The 18,689-nt window shown below is 41.3% G+C and overlaps 2 protein-coding genes across 4 annotated transcripts in view; one reads left to right on the forward strand and one right to left on the reverse strand.

Annotated features, from left to right (window-relative positions):
* Positions 1-770, reverse strand: part of kcnv1 (potassium voltage-gated channel modifier subfamily V member 1) — a 63,693-nt gene extending 62,923 nt beyond the window's left edge. Inside the window, exon 1 of the mRNA XM_041987744.1 lies at positions 689-770. Within this exon, the coding sequence (XP_041843678.1) occupies positions 689-737 (49 nt within the window). The 5' untranslated portion in view covers positions 738-770. The remainder of the gene's footprint in view (positions 1-688) is intronic.
* Positions 771-13,010: 12,240 nt separating this feature from the next.
* The window catches only part of dek (DEK proto-oncogene), a 28,772-nt gene continuing 23,093 nt past the window's right edge, over positions 13,011-18,689 (forward strand). Inside the window, exons 1-2 of one of the 3 annotated variants that reach the window (XM_041987757.1) lie at positions 13,011-13,247; positions 14,435-14,561. In XM_041987757.1, the coding sequence (XP_041843691.1) occupies positions 14,456-14,561 (106 nt within the window). In that variant the 5' untranslated portion in view covers positions 13,011-13,247; positions 14,435-14,455. Of the gene's footprint in view, positions 13,248-14,287; positions 14,308-14,434; positions 14,562-18,689 lie in introns of those variants that run through there. The other 2 variants (XM_041987759.1, XM_041987758.1) reach the window with 2 other exon arrangements.

Below are 18,689 nucleotides of genomic sequence, written 5' to 3' on the forward strand. Positions count from 1 at the left end.
ATCGTGCAAATGCGACCACGCCTCCACGGAGGCCAGAGGCAGACCAGGGCAGCCCAAGCGAAGGGCCCCAGGAGCCCAGAGGCTGCCGCCCCAAAGGCAGAGGGCTCGCACCATGCCTAGGAGGACCAGGCCCCCCCAGACAACCACCCAGCGTAGGCCAGCACACACCCCGATGTTCCAGCCGCACACCCCGGGAACCAGGATGCCATCGACCCCCTTCCCCCACCCCTCACCTACTGTAATCTGCACCCCATATAACCCCACACTCACACCCTCCCCTGTGCCATACCCACAAACACTCACTACATTCTACATTCTTCACATGCACTTCCTCCAACAGCCACTAGAGGTTGTTATTCTGTCAACGCAGGTGCTTCTTGCCTGTAGGAATAAAGCGTTTTCCTGTTTCTGTCCCTGGATCTGGCAACCCTGTCAGGTCTGGTGAAGCTCAGATATGATGTGAAACCAAACAAACCTCTGCTCACAGATGTAAAGCTAAAAACACTCCAAGTTCTCGATCAGACAAAGTTTTAGTGGTTTGTAAAGAAAACTGAAGAAGTGTCTGACACATCAGTCAGGTTTTAAAGCCTCGTGTCTGTTTTTAAAGAGATTGGAAATAAGTCTGGTTGTCCCTGAACTGAGTTCGATCTGCCAGTCATGTGACAGGACGGACAGAACCTGGTCTTACCTGTTGTAAAGGAAGACCTGGATGGTCCTCGTTCCCTCAGATCCTCCATCAATTACATGAGAAACAAGCTACTGCTCTCAGCTGATACTCCAGCTTCTGCTCACTCGGCTCTGCACGGTGCTTTAAAGAGGAGGAGGGTATGAGGGGTAAAGAGTGACACAGAGGAGGAGGAAGAGTTCATGTCAGAGAATAAAAGGCTGCTGTTATGAAACTGGACAAGCCACATCTTGGCAGGATAAACGGGACATGAGGAGGTGATGTGGTGAAATCTGCAGTGTTGACAGCTGCTTCTTCTTCTCTCTGTGATTCGAACAGCACACGTCCTACATCTGAGCCCACCAGACCAAATTTAAAATCTCCCTCATCTTCTACGCTGATTGACCTCATTCTCACCAACACCCCATCTAACTATCAGTCTGGTGTTTTCAGCCAAATATGCGATCACTGTGCTATTGCCTGTGTACGCATTGGCTGTTCAGTTAAAAGACCCCCAGTCATTGTAACCAAGGGCTCTCTCAAGAATCTTAATATGCAAGCCTTTCTTCAGGATGTTGAGGCGGTGACCTAGAGTTGGCTCTGCTCCCTCCCTGGATGTGGCATGGTGCTTTTTCAAAAATACATTCAGTCTAATTGTCAATAAACATGCTCCTTTGAGAAAATGTAGAATCAAGAATCGTTATAGCCACTGGTTTTCCCATGACTTGGCTGAGCTTGTCCATCATAAGAACACCCTTTGGCGGAAAGCCTGCTCCACACAATCTCCGGCTGACTGGCTTGCCTTTCGGCAATTCAGGAATAAAACAACACAGGCCATCAGGAACGCTAAAATCTCCCATTTTAAGGAGAAATTTTCCACCTGCGGTTCTGATGCGAGGAAGTTCTGGAAAACCGTCAAGATCATGGAGAATAAACTTGCCTCCCCTCAGCTACCAATCTCTATGATATTCAATGACATTGTTATTACTGATAAGGCTTGTATGGCTTCACTCCTCAACCATCGCTTTGTCAATGCAACCCAAGTTTCCCCTGTCTCAGGTCCAGACTTGGCTTCAGCAAGTGAGGCCGCCTCAGCCTCATTAGATTCTCAGCCTTCTCCATTGAACAACACACCTTTCTCCTTCACACCTCTCTCCATCTCAGAAGTGCAGGATGAGCTCACTAAGCTGGATCCAAACAAATCTGCTGGCCTTGATGGTCTTCATCCCATGTTCCTGAAAGCAGCCGCTCACATTATTGCAGCACCTGTCACAAGTCTGTTTAATAGGTCCTCACAGTACTCTATCCTCCCCTCTGACTGGAAATCAGCCATGGTTTTTCCACTCTTCAAAGGTGGCTCTGGCACTGATCCAAACTGCTACCGACTCATCTCAATACTTCCGTGTTTAGCCAAGGTCCTGGAGAAGCTAGTGCTCAAACAACTAAACTGCTTCCTTGACTCAAACCACATTCTGTCTGATCTGCAGTCTGGCTTTCGGCCTGGCCATGGATGTATAACAGCCACCGCGAAGGTCCTGGATGACGTCATCACAGCGCTAGACTCTAAGCAGGTCTGCTTAGCCACCTTTATCGACCTTGCCAAGGCCTTTGATTCAGTTGACCATAAGATCCTTCTACGAAGGCTCTCCAATACTGGTCTGTCCATCTCCTGCTGTGACTGGTTCTCCAGCTTCCTTTCTGACCGTGCCCAGTTGGTGAAAGCAGAAAATATCATGTCAGAACCACTCATTATTTCCAAAGGTGTGCCTCAAGGGTCTATTTTGGGCCCCACCCTTTTCTCCATTTACATCAATGACATAGATAAAGCTGCTGGCAGCTCCCGGATTCACCTGTACGCCGATGACACCATTTTGTATTCAGTTGGCCCCTCTCCACAAGCTGCAGCAGCTGTTCATCAACTCAGCCTCACTTCAGTAGAGCAGTCCTTCCACAACCTCCACCTTCGCCTCAACTCCAGTAAAACAAAGTGCATCCTTTTTAGTCGGAAAACTGGCGCTGACACCCTACCAATACTCACCTGTTTAGATGGCACGGCTTTGGAATATGTCAATTCCTATAAATATCTGAGCATCTGGCTGGATTCATCTCTGTCATTCATCACCCACATCAATAATCTTTAAGCCAAAATAAAAGATTAGATTCTTTACCGTAATAAAGCCTCTTTCACCCACGCAACCAAATGCACTTTAGTCAAATTGACTTTACTTCCAATTCTTGACTATGGCTACATCATTTATAAAATGGCAACAAGCACAGCCCTTAAAAAATTAGACACTCTCTACCACTCAGCCATACGCTTTGCCACAAACGCCCCTTTCCACACCCACCACTGTGATCTCTATAAACTGGTGGGCTGGCCCTCCCTTCACACCCGGCGACTCCATCATTGGTTTCTTTTTATTTACAAGTCAGTCTTATACAAGACACCTTCTATCTGTCATCTCTCCTCCACTTCGCTCTGAGCACTCATCACACCAGGTCAACCGAATTTATTAAGCTCATTACTCCCAAAACTTCCACTGTTTTCGGCCGTAACGCCTTCCACTTTTCTGCTGCAAATGACTGGAACACACTGCAGAACACTCTTAAACTTCCATCTCTGATATCTGTTTCTTTGTTTAGACAGAGACTTCAACAGATTATTGTCAACACTTGTTCCTGCTGACGATGCTGACTCTCACTTATGCTTATCTTTTCACATAGATCTGGCCCATATACTGAAACCTACTCCCTTCCCCCTTTCATTTTTATATATTTGTACTAGCTCTGCGTTGTTAGGTGTATTTTTTCTATTGTTGTATTGTGGTTCTTGTGTATGCACAGTTGTATGTTTGTATGAATGTACGTTATTTATTCCTGCTGGGACCTCTTGGCCAGGTCATGTTTGCAAATGAGAACTGGTTCTCAAACATTTTTTACCTGCTTAAATAAAGGTTAAATAAAACATCATGACCCGCTTCCTGGGAACTGGATCAGCTTCCTGTCAGGAGAGTTTTCAGCTGCAATTTCATACAAGTCAAAGATTTGAGCTCAGTCTGTTGTACTGAAAGCTGGTACATCATTCAGCATGGCCGTGGCAATTTTTATATACATCTGATGTTCACCAAACGAGGACTATTTTTATCAATTAAAACAAAGGAGGATATTTTACTGACTTAAATAGCTGTGAGTGAGTATAGATTTATAAGATATTCCTTAAATGCACCATAAAGTTAATCATGGGCAAATCTTCTGATTGTGTTCATGGTTGTGGTTTTAAAGGGGCCCTATTATGGTATGTGGACTCTTCTGAGCTTTCTACAGTGTTTAGTGCTGAACATTCATCAAACAAGTGAGCAGCACCATAGTTCAATTACATAAATGCATGTTTTAGTTTTCCAGTGTCTGTTTATAGTTGCTCTAGTTGTGTTTAAAGTCGCTCTGGTTGTGTTTATAATTGCTCTGGTTGTGTTTATAATTGCTCTGGTTGTGTTTATAATTGCTCAGGTTGTGTTTATAGTTGCTCTGGTTGTGTTTATAGTTGCTATGGTTGTGTTTTGTAGTCGCTCTGGTTGTTTATAATTGCTCTGGTTGTGTTTAAAGTTGCTCTGGTTGTGTTTATAATTGCTCTGGTTGTGTTTATAATTGCTCTGGTTGTGATTATAGTTGCTCTGGTTGTGTTTATAGTTGCTATGGTTGTGTTTATAGTTGCTATGGTTGTGTTTTGTAGTCGCTCTGGTTGTTTATAATTGCTCTGGTTGTGTTTAAAGTTGCTCTGGTTGTGTTTATAATTGCTCTGGTTGTGTTTATAATTGCTCAGGTTGTGTTTATAGTTGCTCTGGTTGTGTTTATAATTGCTCTGGTTGTGTTTATAATTGCTCTGGTTGTGTTTATAATTGCTCAGGTTGTGTTTAAAGTTGCTCTGGTTGTGTTTATAATTGCTCTGGTTGTGTTTATAATTGCTCAGGTTGTGTTTATAGTTGCTCTGGTTGTGTTTATAGTTGCTATGGTTGTGTTTTGTAGTCGCTCTGGTTGTGTTTATAATTGCTCTGGTTGTGTTTAAAGTTGCTCTGGTTGTGTTTATAATTGCTCTGGTTGTGTTTATAATTGCTCTGGTTGTGTTTATAGTTGCTCTTGATGTGTTTATAGTCACTCTGGTTGTATTTATAATTGCTCTGGTTGTGTTTAGAGTTGCTCTGGTTGTGTTTAGAGTTGCTCTGGTTGTGTTTATAGTTGCTCGGGTTGTGTTTTGTCGTTGCTCTGGTTGTGTTTATAGTTGCTCTGGTTGTGTTTAGAGTTGCTCGGGTTGTGTTTTGTAGTTGCTCTGGTTGTGTTTATTGTTGCTCTGGTTGTGTTTTGTAGTTGCTCTGGTTGTGTTTGTAGTTGCTCTGGTTGTGTTTTGTAGTTACTCTGGTTGTGTTTATAGTTGCTCTGATTGTGTTTTGTAGTTGCTCTGGTTGTGTTTATAGTTGCTCTGGTTGTGTTTATAGTTGCTCTGGTTGTGTTTTGTAGTTACTCTGGTTGTGTTTAAAGTTGCTCTGGTTGTGTTTATAGTGGCTCTGGTTGCATTTAAATTTGCTCTGGTTGTGTTTAAAGTTGCTCTGGTTGTGTTTATAGTGGCTCTGGTTGAATTTAAAGTTGCTCTTGTTGTGTTTAGAGTTGCTCTGGTTGTGTTTATAGTTGCTCAGGTTGTGTTTTGTAGTTGCTCTGGTTGTGTTTATAGTTGCTCGGGTTGTGTTTTGTAGTTGCTCTGGTTGTGTTTATAGTTGCTCTGGTTGTGTTTTGTAGTTGCTCTGGTTGTGTTTATAGTTGCTCTGGTTGTGTTTTGTAGTTGCTCTGGTTGTGTTTGTAGTTGCTCTGGTTGTGTTTTGTAGTTACTCTGGTTGTGTTTAAAGTTGCTCTGGTTGTGTTTATAGTGGCTCTGGTTGCATTTAAAGTTGCTCTGGTTGTGTTTTGTAGTTGCTCTGGTTGTGTTTATAGTTGCTCTGGTTGTGTTTATAGTTGCTCTGGTTGTGTTTTGTAGTTACTCTGGTTGTGTTTATAGTTGCTCTGGTTGTGTTTTGTAGTTACTCTGGTTGTGTTTATAGTTGCTCTAGTTGTGTTTATAGTTGCTCTGGTTGCATTTAAATTTGCTCTGGTTGTGTTTATAGTGGCTCTGGTTGCATTTAAAGTTGCTCTGGTTGTGTTTATAGTGGCTCTGGTTGCATTTAAAGTTGCTCTGGTTGTGTTTATAGTTGCTCAGGTTGTGTTTTGTAGTTGCTCTGGTTGTGTTTATAGTTGCTCGGGTTGTGTTTTGTAGTTGCTCTGGTTGTGTTTATAGTTGCTCTGGTTGTGTTTATAGTTGCTCTGGTTGTGTTTTGTAGTTACTCTGGTTGTGTTTAAAGTTGCTCTGGTTGTGTTTATAGTGGCTCTGGTTGCATTTAAAGTTGCTCTGGTTGTGTTTATAGTTGCTCTGGTTGTGTTTTGTAGTTGCTCTGGTTGTTTTTGTAGTTGCTCTGGTTGTGTTTTGTAGTTACTCTGGTTGTGTTTATAGTTGCTCTGATTGTGTTTTGTAGTTGCTCTGGTTGTGTTTTGTAGTTACTCTGGTTGTGTTTAAAGTTGCTCTGGTTGTGTTAATAGTGGCTCTGGTTGCATTTAAAGTTGCTCTGGTTGTGTTTTGTAGTTGCTCTGGTTGTGTTTATAGTTGCTCTGGTTGTGTTTTGTAGTTACTCTGGTTGTGTTTAAAGTTGCTCTGGTTGTGTTTATAGTGGCTCTGGTTGCATTTAAAGTTGCTCTGGTTGTGTTTTGTAGTTACTCTGGTTGTGTTTATAGTTGCTCTGATTGTGTTTTGTAGTTGCTCTGGTTGTGTTTTGTAGTTACTCTGGTTGTGTTTAAAGTTGCTCTGGTTGTGTTTATAGTGGCTCTGGTTGCATTTAAAGTTGCTCTGGTTGTGTTTTGTAGTTGCTCTGGTTGTGTTTATAGTTGCTCTGGTTGTGTTTATAGTTGCTCTGGTTGTGTTTTGTAGTTACTCTGGTTGTGTTTAAAGTTGCTCTGGTTGTGTTTATAGTGGCTCTGGTTGCATTTAAAGTTGCTCTGGTTGTGTTTATAGTTGCTCTGGTTGTGTTTTGTAGTTACTCTGGTTGTGTTTAAAGTTGCTCTGGTTGTGTTTATAGTGGCTCTGGTTGCATTTAAAGTTGCTCTGGTTGTGTTTATAGTTGCTCTGGTTGTGTTTTGTAGTTGCTCTGGTTGTTTTTGTAGTTGCTCTGGTTGTGTTTTGTAGTTACTCTGGTTGTGTTTATAGTTGCTCTGATTGTGTTTTGTAGTTGCTCTGGTTGTGTTTTGTAGTTACTCTGGTTGTGTTTAAAGTTGCTCTGGTTGTGTTAATAGTGGCTCTGGTTGCATTTAAAGTTGCTCTGGTTGTGTTTTGTAGTTGCTCTGGTTGTGTTTATAGTTGCTCTGGTTGTGTTTTGTAGTTACTCTGGTTGTGTTTAAAGTTGCTCTGGTTGTGTTTATAGTGGCTCTGGTTGCATTTAAAGTTGCTCTGGTTGTGTTTTGTAGTTACTCTGGTTGTGTTTATAGTTGCTCTGATTGTGTTTTGTAGTTGCTCTGGTTGTGTTTTGTAGTTACTCTGGTTGTGTTTAAAGTTGCTCTGGTTGTGTTTATAGTGGCTCTGGTTGCATTTAAAGTTGCTCTGGTTGTGTTTTGTAGTTGCTCTGGTTGTGTTTATAGTTGCTCTGGTTGTGTTTATAGTTGCTCTGGTTGTGTTTTGTAGTTACTCTGGTTGTGTTTAAAGTTGCTCTGGTTGTGTTTATAGTGGCTCTGGTTGCATTTAAAGTTGCTCTGGTTGTGTTTTGTAGTTGCTCTGGTTGTGTTTATAGTTGCTCTGGTTGTGTTTTGTAGTTACTCTGGTTGTGTTTAAAGTTGCTTTGGTTGTGTTTGTAGTGGCTCTGGTTGCATTTAAATTTGCTCTGGTTGTGTTTATAGTGGCTCTGGTTGCATTTAAAGTTGCTCTGGTTGTGTTTTGTAGTTACTCTGGTTGTGTTTAAAGTTAGTCTCGTTGTGTTTAAAGTTAGTCTCGTTGTGTTTAAAGTTGCACTTGTTCTCCTTAACCAGGTACTACAGCAGCTTTTACTCAGATGCTGGATTATCTCCATTTAGTGATTTATTTATTCTGAGGAGCAGCTGTTTATGATCCAGAGGAGATGTTTTCATTTAAATATCAATCTAAAGTTTATAACTCAACCTCTGTAAAGAGCTGTTTTTCTTTGGGGGAACATTTTGAACATCTGTAGTGTCACCTTCTATTTGGCCGAATGTTTCATTCACGGAGAAGTCGGTCAGAGCGGATTCATCTCTGTGGTCTGGCATCAGATCCTCGTCACCCTTTCAGGCTTTTATTCTTTGTTCCTTTTGCGTCTCTGATTTCTCCAAATTTTGTTTTAAATAAAGCTGAATACTTTGGTTCTGTGTTTGTTCCTGCTGACATGGATCCTGTTTAGTGAGTGATTTTATATGTAGAATGAAGAATACAGACGATGAAGCCCATGAATTCTCAGCTCAGACAGACCTGACATGCAGATCTGATTGGTTGACATCTCATTTCCTGAGGTCTATATTTATTTATTTATTCGTTCGTTCGTTCGTTCATTCATTCATTTTATGCATATTGTTTTTGATTTCAGAGGGTGGAGCTCTGACGGTCCAGAACTAGGTTTTGAATTCGTTATTGCTGATGGTGTAATCTGTACGGAGTCTGGCTTGTCTAGTCCAGCTCAGTGATGAGGGCATTAATCACCCCCCATAGTGGTTGCTGTTGCTAGGCAACAACAGCTTCTGAAGCAAACTTTAGGAAACTTAAAAGGCTGCTCCAGTTTCTTAAATCAGCTGGCTGCTCCCAGAGCACCACCATGTGTCCGTTTACTGAAAGATCACTGCTTCTTGATCTGGTCTTCCCTCCATCAGGATCCCTGCTTGAGAATCTGGTCTTCTGTCCATTAGGGTCCCTGCTTCAGGATCTGGTCTTACTGAAAACAGACTCATGTTGTTTGTACCTTATTCTGGACCCTGAACCTGATCAGAGCTGCAACATCCTATACATCTGGCTGTTTCCTGGACCTGCTGCAGAGTCTTATCAGATGGTCTCAGATGTCTGAGAACTGACCAGGTCCCACAACTGGTCTGCTGTCTGAAGGTCTCAGAACTGGTCTGGTGGTCTCTTGGAGATGCTGCAGCAGTTTGTGTGAACATTAACGAGATGAAGACGTCAGACCTTCTGTTCCAGATTCAAAATGTTTGCAAAGTCCAGAGAAAAGCCTGCAGGCCAGAATCCCTCACGTCTTTCTGTCTCTCCAGTAAAACAGGAAGCAGCTGCAGAGATTAACTGAAACATACATATAAACCTAGAATCTGAACCAGAACCAGAGTCGGTCCAGTTCTAAGGAGCTTCAAGTGAATATTTGGTCATATTTATTCCTCATCCCAGTCTGAACCCTCGTGGAGAAGCTTTCTGTCATACTCTACGTTTTTATCTTAAAACCACACAAATAAAAAAATATATAAGCAGAAATAAGTGAACAAATAAATTTGGACATTTAAAAACATATTTTGATTGCATTTTTGTCATATTTATTCACTTATTAAATATTGTTGTATTAGCACATTTTATACATTTTTTTAGCTCAAAGTATGTTACAGAAAAAAAAATCCAGACTAAAACTTTATTTCAAAGTGTGTTGAATACAATCAGAACAGAATAAATGTTCAACATGCTGGCAGACAACGTCAAATACAAATGCAACAGGCGCATAAGGGATGCGCAAAAACAAGAGATAGAGATAGATTTGAAAAGAAAAGAAAAAATAAATAAGTAAATACATACAAAAAAATAAAAAATAAAAAGGGAGGGGGGCTAGGGATTTTTAAATATACGTAGCGCTTCTAAGACTCAGCGCTTGTGACTTAGAGAATAGAAATACTGGTTTAACTCTTTGTGAAAAGTAAAGAATGTGGGTATGGATTTCATAAACCTGTTCTTGTGTATGAAAAACTTTCCAAGTATTACTATGGAGTTGATCAACATATTGTGACAGTTATTTTTAACCATGAATCCAAATAAAACATTTTCTCTTTTTAGAACAGGAACAGGCAGAAATTTAGATAACCAATGAAATAAGTCTGCCCAAAAGGCACTGGTGAAGATACATTCACAGAACATGTGATCTGTGGTTTCAGTGTGATTGAAACAGAATAAACAATTATTACAGTCAAAACCAGAACGGCTATAAAGAAAATCACATGAAGGATAAATTCCACTGAGGAATTTAAAATGAATTTCCTTGGCTCTTGGAGCAACGGGAGCATTAAAGAAAAAGGATCTCAGATATTCTATATCTCTTTTGGAAAAGAACTTAGAGAGTAAATCATGAGATGTGGAGAATGGAAAGAGTTCTTTGTTAAAAATATGTCTAATAGTGAGGTTATTTAATTTAGAATCAAACAAGTTCTTTCCCTGCACCAAAAGCGAAGGAAAATTTGGAGCAGCTCCAATTTTGTACAATTGAGATGTCAATAGAAGGGTCTGTTTAGGTATAGCGATAAAAACCGTTTTGTACTGAGATTTGTCTGAGATCTTAAATTTAGCACTAAAATCCTCAAATGAGAGCAAGTTACCATTACAGTCCAGCAGATGTAAGATAGACCAAATGCCTTTTTCTAACCAGTTTTGCATAAACAGAGATTTGCGGTTATATAGAATATATCTGCAGTTCCATGTTGGGATATTGTGGGGACTAAAATTATGTTTGTAAATCATTTTCCAGTAAAGTTTAAAGAGTTTGTTGATGAAACGAGGAGTTTGTATGGGAGTCTTTTTGGGTCATAATCACAGCTAAGGAGAAAATTAATGTCGCCTAGTTTCATAAAGATTTCATTGGGAATGTGATACCAAATTTGTTTTGGTTGCCTTAGAAATTGTTTTAGCCAGTTAATTTTGATAGTGCCATTAATACATTCAAAGTCAATTGCCTTGATGCCACCTTCTTCATATTTTTGGACCATTATACTCTTTTTTAAGTAGTGTGTTTTACCTTTCCAGATGAAGTTAAAGTTTGCTTGGTTTATCGCTTTAATTGCTTCTTTAGGAACTGCTAGTGATTGAGCTGGTAAATGAAACGAGAAATGGTTTCAGTTTTTGTAAGTAGTGTTTGACCAATAATAGATAATTCCCTCTGAGACCAAGAGTTGAGATGGGCTTTACATTTTTCCAGGTTTCCCCACATACTAAGTTTGGCTAGTAAATCCATATTTTTAGTAATTTGTATACCTAAATTCTTAATTGTTGTTTTCACCGGGATGGAATGAATGGTTGATAAATTGCAATCATGAATAGGTAGAAGTTCACATTTATTAAGGTTCAATTTTAGGCCAGACGCGCTTGAGAAGAGATCTATAGTCCCAAGGATTTTTGGAAGTTGACTGCTATTTTTCATAAATATGGCTGTTTCATCTGCAAGTTGGCTTATAGTCAGTTGTTTATCAAGTAAAGTTAGTTTTTCAAAATCTGATTTTTTTATAAGGATAGATAGCATCTCAGCAGCAATAATAAATAATAACGGGGAAATAGGACATCCTTGTTTAATCCCTTTCTGAATAGGGAATCTAGGTGACGTACCCTGCTGTAGAAGAACTGTACTGTTTGTATCTTTATAAATTAATCTAACTATGTTTATAAATTGTTCTCCAAAACCTAATAGCTCTAGTGTATGAAACATAAAATTGTGTTCAATCGAATCAAAAGCTTTAAAAAAGTCCAAAAAAAGGATGAAACTCTCGTCTTCTTTTAGGTAGTTGTAGTCAAGTAAATCTAGTACAAGTCGTATGTTATTATGTATTGAACGTCCCCTGATGAAACCCGAATGAGTGTCTGAAACTATGTCCTCAATCCCCAATCTAAGTCTGTTAGTCTGAAACTATGTCCTCAATCCCCAATCTAAGTCTGTTAGTCTGAAACTATGTCCTCAATCCCCAATCTAAGTCTGTTAGTCTGAAACTATGTCCTCAATCCCCAATCTAAGTCTGTTTGCAAAAATATGAGTCAGCAGTTTGTAATCGTTATTAAGGAGAGTTATGGGTCGGAGATTGTCAGTTTTTACCAGGCTTGGGAATTAGGGTGATGACTCCTTGCTTCATTGTAGTTGGTAAAATGAATGTATTACATATTTCTTTTAGCATATTTAATGAAAGATCACTTAGGTCATCCCAGAAATGTTTGTAAAAGTTACTCGTTATACCATCTGAGCCTGGGGATTTATCGAGTTTAAGGCAATTCAGGGCTTTCTCCACTTCTTCCAGTTTAATTTCAGCATCACAAATATTTTTAAAACATTCATCAATCTTAGGGATCTGTTCCTTGATTGATTCAAAAAAATTTCAGTAGCAACCTGTGAATAGGAAGAGGAATATAATCGACTATAAAACTAGAAAATAGCTTTGGAGATCTTTGCTGGGTCACTGCATTCTTGGTCATCAATTATTAACGTTTTTATCGCGTTCCTGTCTTCTTTTTTCTAGACAACAGAAGTATGCCGTGCTCTTTTCTCCTTCTTCTATCCATTTTGCCCGAGAACGGATAAAAGCTCCTTTAGCTTTATTAGTATAAATGCTGTCCAGCGAAGAATGCAGAGCGGTCAGTCTTTGTTTATCATCCTCATTTAATAAAGTTTTATTGCAAATGTTGCAGATTTCTTTAGTAATTTGCATTTCATTTTGTTTGGGGTTCCTACTTAAAACCTTGCTGAACGAGATGGAGATTTGACGTATTTTGTACTTTAAATATTCCCATTTGACTCTAAAACTTGTGAGTGATGAGTCACTATTTATGTCTTTAATAGTTCTTTTTATTTCTTGACAATAAGGATCATGATTGAGGAGATTTGAGTTGAATTTCCAATATCCTTTCATTTTTTGGCTCATATTTGATGGTGTAACATTAATTCTAATCAGACAGTGATCAGTTAGTGGTGCAGCTGAGATTATACATTTTATTTCGGAGTCAGGTTTAGTGTTGGAGATAAGCCAGTAGTCTAATCTAGTTTTAACTGTTCCGTCTGGTTTAAACCAAGTGAACATTTGAGTGTCTGGATTTAGATAGCGCCAAGCATCTGTCATGAAATAGGAAAATATAAATGAAAAAAAAAAAAAAAAAAAAAAAACATAAACTTGAACATTTAAAAAGTATAAAACACAACTAAAAGTAAAATAAAATTCTTTAACACTTTAAAAAGCTAAATTAAGTTGGAAATAAATATCAATTAGAATAAAAGTCTGGTTAAAAAGGTGTGTTTAAAAACATGACTATCTCATGCTGTCCTCAGGGCTACCCTTCTTCTCTGTCCTGCTGTGTAACCATAACAACAGCAGGGGGCGGTAATGAGTTAAAGGGTTTGATCCGCCACTAAAAAGCGCAAGGCTACGTCACTATGCTTTGTCCAATCAGTGGAGCAGACGCGAGTAGTCCCCGCCCATCTGAGAAACCGCCATCATGAAATTAAAAACAAGAAAGTGACAGATGATCCGCGCCTCGGTTCAGTCGAACCTTCGTATCCAGGTAAAGTGTGGGTTGGCTCTCCGGTACCGTGGGCCGTCTCCGTTCTGGCTGTTCAGCCATCTGTACGCCCCGGCTGCCGCGTCCACTTCTGGTCACACATGTCGCTGGTTAACGGGCAGCGGAACATTGCTATGGCTAACGTCAGCGCTAGCAGGTGCTAGCCGACCGCAGAGCTTCATTAAACGTTAACGTCTGGTTGGTTTTAGTTCAGCTGCTGACCGGTTACGCCCGTTAACTAACCCACCGGGTGCCGCGGTGGAGCAGAACCGGGAGTTAACGTTTCAGTCTGGAACTTAGGCTGGCTAACTTACCGGCTAACAGTTTTTAAGCTTAACACCAAGTTTCCGCGCGCCAATCTGCGTGCACGTTTATGGCGACGGAGTAACGTCACTAACAGGAGACGATAGAAGAATAACAATCTGATCATATGCTTTTATTTACATGAAGAAGCAGAAATTTCCACTGCACAGTGAACGCATCTCTGATCTGAGCTGTCCGACTTCGTCTCTAATTCTGTCGTTTTTATGAGAAAATCTGGTTAACGATGGTTAGATTTCCTGGTGTTAATCAGTACTGTGACAATAACACTTCTATAACTCAGGGTTGGTCTGACTACATTACTGCGGGCCTCCGAACACCTCCAAGGTGTTTGTTTCCTCATGTTCAGTCTCCAAAACAACCTACAAGTTGCTTTAAAACTGGCTTTTAACATTTTATTCAGTTTAGTATAAAAACAGTGAAGCCACATTTGACTGAAGGAAAAACTGGATTCACATAAAAAATGAAAACTGGATTAGGGGAAAAAGAAAAAAATCTAGCTTAAGTTTAATAAAGTTTCTTATCTTTGCTGTGGTTTAAGAACTGAACTGTTCCAGAAAGAGAAGCCACGAGTTTCTTCCTGTTTCCTCCACCTGATGGTTTACAATCCAGCCACTAAATGTAGTTTTATCTCTATTTAGACCTGGACATGATGATGAAGCCACATCCTGTCAGACTTTCCACCAATCAGAGAGCTTAGATTGACGGTAACGTCCAATCAGGAGCAGCCAAAGATCAACCAGTGAGCAGAAAGTTGTATGTGTGTGTGAAAAGAAGAAAAATAATGCTCCTCTATGGCTGGTTTCTGTGACATCTGTTCACATATTTGTATGAAGACCTGACAGGATGTAAACTTGTTCTTCCTTCAGGTTTAAGTGACGACGGCAGACATGACGGACGTGGAAGCGATGGACAGCTCTGCGATGTCTGAGGAGGATGTTGAGGATCAGCAGGAAGACGAGTCGAGTCGGAACAAAGCCAGCTCCAAAATATCCGGTAAGAAGAATCTGTCATCTGAATCTTCACCGTCTCTGAGATGATCTGAGGCCTGTACGACTAAGCTGGATTTTCTCTTATGGAGCAAACTTCGGGGGTTTCTACGAAGCTGGTTCACTTCTCACCGGGTAAATCACCATGGTAACTTAGGCCGAACAGCTAGCCTGCTCCGGATCAGGTTCTGTTCTGGATCAGAGATCAGCGAGTATAAAAGCTCCACATCCTGCCCAATCAGATCTCTTGGAAAATGGGCGGGGCATGTTGGTGGTGGATGGTGAGAGGAGGCTCAGAGAGGAAGGTGCATCCTTTAGATCCGGGCTAGTTCATGAATCTGAGGGGAAATAAGGGGCCGGAGAGTTTGAGCAAACATAAAGAAAATACAACATATTTAAGGAGTCAATGTATTCTGTTTCATAAATACAGAACATATGCACTGTGGCTGGGTATGGTCACTAATTTCCAGCCTATTTTGATTTGATTTCAATTAAATCTGATTGGATATCGATTCATTTCCAGCTAACTGTGTAACACCAGCTATTTTCTTGAATATAAAAAACATCCTTAGATAATTTTTTTATAAAACAGTAAGTGCATTTACTTGCTAGCCTGCTTGTTTTTAGCTGCCATGCACACCGAGGAACAAATTACCGCCTGAAAACAAATAAAACTATTGCGGACTTAAAGGAGGACATCAAACAGCTTTCAGATGGACTCAGACAGAAAGACATCCTCCTCTCACAAGTCATGGACATAGCCTTTAAACAATCGCAGAACATTACCTCCGTCACTACACTCCAGGACACTGTTGTATGGGACCCTCTTTCTTGTCCCCGACCTTCATCCTGCTCTACCCCTAACAACCGATCCTCCTGGGCTGACGCAGTGGTCTGTGGGAAAAAGCTGGGAAGGTTTGAGCCTCTCCAACCGTTTCGCCGCCCTGATGGATGAAGCCTCGGCCCGTCCCGCTGTTCCTGAGCCTGAGACAAAGGATCTGAACCCTCCATCCCAGACCGACGGCACCCAGGTGGCTGCCGTGGCTGCCACGCTGGACCGGTCCCCACCACAGCGGGCCAGTGGTTCCCTGACAACGCAGACCGAGGCAGCGGGACTCAGCTCGGGCAGCGGCTTCCTCCTCTCGCCGCAGACTGTTAAAGAAGGCTGTCATCAGGCGCTCTGGAGGGTTTTCTCATTCTGATACAGCGGGGAGCCCTCCCGTGAGTCGCTGGCCCTTCTCTACAACGGTCCCCTGCTCTGCCCCGCACCATCGTCGCTGCCTCCGGCCTCGGAGCTCTGAACAGGACACCACAGCCGTCCAGCAGCCACCTTCCTCGCCTCCACTGTCTCGGTCCTCGGACTCGTCACAGCATCTCTCCCCTCCGCCTCGGCCCCTGTTCTCACCCACAACACTTCTAGTGGGTGACTCCATAACACGGTACTGTAGATTTTTTAATCCTCCACTTGCTGTTTTCCCGGAGCTACTATGCGCATTTTGCTGGAAAAACTACCGGGGCTGCTGCAGGCAGCGGCCCCCACTATCAACCGGGTGATTATCCTCTTAGGGACTAATGACTGCACGTCTGAAATGACAAAGTTAGAGTTTAAGGACCTCTTTGAGTTTTCATCAGCTTGTGGTAAGTCTGTTTTTATCTCTGGTCCGATTCCCTCGCTGGGTCGTGGGTTCGGTGGTTTAGCAGGATGTTATCGCTCCACTCATGGCTCCAGCAAACCTCCTCTACTTACCACTTTGGTTTTATTGACAACTTTAACCTCTTCTGGACTAGTTCAGCCTTTTTCAGGGCGGATGGTCTCCACCTCAGTTCACTAGGGAACCGGTTTTTAACTTACAACATCATGCATGCTGTTCAGACTCATAAAGAAAATTGACTTGAAACCCCCTCTGCTCCCACTTCACCCTATAGAGGCAAAAAGTTACTCTGTCAAGGATGAGGAGTCTGGTTCTGAAGTGAAGAATGATTACAAGATTATTGAACACAGAATTAAAATATAAAGAATAGAATTGCAATTCAAGAGACTGTTCAGAGGTCTGACAGCACAGAGATCTGAAGAGAATCTGATAAGAAACACACAAGCAGCATCTTTCAAGCAGAATGATCACGTCACAGCACATCATATATCTTGTAAGATAAAAACAAAGAGATTGTTCCTCACACAGGATTAGACACTTCAGCAAACCTAATGAGCTTTTGCATTTTATTGAGCACATAAACAACCCCATTGACATTAAGGCAGGATGCCCTGCTGGGTCATCCTGAAGGTATCTGGCTAGTATCAGATAAGTCACACAGGTCAGTGTGAACTGCTCTAAGGCCACTCAGCATTATCTCTGTTACCAAGAACTTAAACAATCTGTTTACCTTGAGAGTGATCAGTATAGTACAATATTAAAGTGAATATATGAAATTTCCACAACAACCCCCTCCCCCCTCAACCCAGTTCCCCATGCAGCCCTCTTCACACAGCATCACTGTCATCACCAACCTGCGTCCTTACAGGCAGTTCATCCCCAGAGAAGCTTCTCCTCCCGGCCTTATCACCGTTCCTCTCTGTCCCTCGTCACCCTGCTCCACTCCAATAAACTTTGACTTTTAAATATCAGATCCATCAACAACAAAACATTCATTTGCCACCATTTTATTACCAGCAATTACTTGGACTTTTTGGTTTTACCAGAGAACTGGCTAACTCAAGAAGACTGCTCACCACTCATTGAAGCAACCCCCCCGACTACTCATTCCTTCATCAACCAAGACTGTCTGGAGACGGAGGGGGGGTTGCTGCCATTTATAAGAACAACTTTAAATGTACTCCTGGTCCCTACAACCGTTTTATCTCATTTGAGCATCTGTGTTTTATCACATGGTGTAAAGAGCCCGTGTTTGTTTTAGTTATTTATACGCTGGTTGAATGTTATTATTTACGTCCGGTAATCCCGCGCATGCTCACTACGCTGGAGGGCGAAAAGATTTGCTTTCGTGATGACCAAAACATTGTAGGGTACAAGTATGTCGTCATTTTGACCAAATCTGTTCACATAATGAAAAGTAAAGATTTAGGTATTACTAGTTTAGATCATCTTTGTGCAGTACAGTGCAAAGCTAACTGTATTTAATGAAAAGCTTACAGACCCATTTAAAATAGCTGACGATCAATGGGTTGACAGTCCTCAGAAATGACCGCCAGTTCAGTTTGGCGATTTCTACAACTACCTCATTAACATGCCAGGAGTTTATACAGCAGAGGCGATGAAGGCATACAAGTCACTAGATGGCTATAACGTCTTTGTGTCTGGACATGTGGGGCAGATATTTTACCACAGCAATGAACACATGAACGTAGTGTGTTTCTTAAAGTGTGCCGTAATGCCATCGCAGAAGATAACCGACAAGAAACGGAAGCATCAGGTGTGGATCTGCTTGGACAAATTAAAAGGTCACGTAGTGTCTGCCCACTGCACATGCAAAGCAGAGTAAGAATTCATATCCAGCGCATTCTCCTCATGGCTGTTATCCACTGCTTTCTGCGTTTACATCCGCTGGAAACCTATGAAATTTGACATGACTGTCCTTCTTTCGTCTGTTTGTGCAGCCTACAGCTACACATGTTAACCACACTGATTTAATAATATTTCAGGGCGAGATTTAGATTTAGCGTAACTTGCTGTTAACTTCACATCTTCTAACAGTGGAGGGCACCGGCTTTTCTCCCTCCAACTAGAAACTGGGTTAATGAGCACGTGGGCGTGACGTCACTTGTCAACGTGCGTATAGAACCCCGAAACCCAATAAAGCTTTTATTCATGAATCCGCTGACCTGTTATCCCAGTGTATGTCCCTCTACAACAGTGTTGAGATTTTAATATTCACGTCTGTTGCCCTTCTCAATCTTTTACTTCTGATTTTATGAAATTATCGACTCCTTTAATTTAACACAAGCGGTTCACTTTCCCACTCACTCTACGGGCCAAACACTGGACTTGGTTTTATCGTTTGGTCTCAGCCCAGGCAACTTTTTAACTAAGGAAATCTGTGTTTCTGATCACAAAGCAGTTTTATTCAATGTTATTTTATCTCCAAACTCTGTTACTCAGGGTTTACCTTTCCGATCTTG

Source organism: Melanotaenia boesemani, chromosome 6 (assembly GCF_017639745.1).
Source record: "Melanotaenia boesemani isolate fMelBoe1 chromosome 6, fMelBoe1.pri, whole genome shotgun sequence".
In the NCBI taxonomy this organism is placed as follows: domain Eukaryota; kingdom Metazoa; phylum Chordata; class Actinopteri; order Atheriniformes; family Melanotaeniidae; genus Melanotaenia; species Melanotaenia boesemani.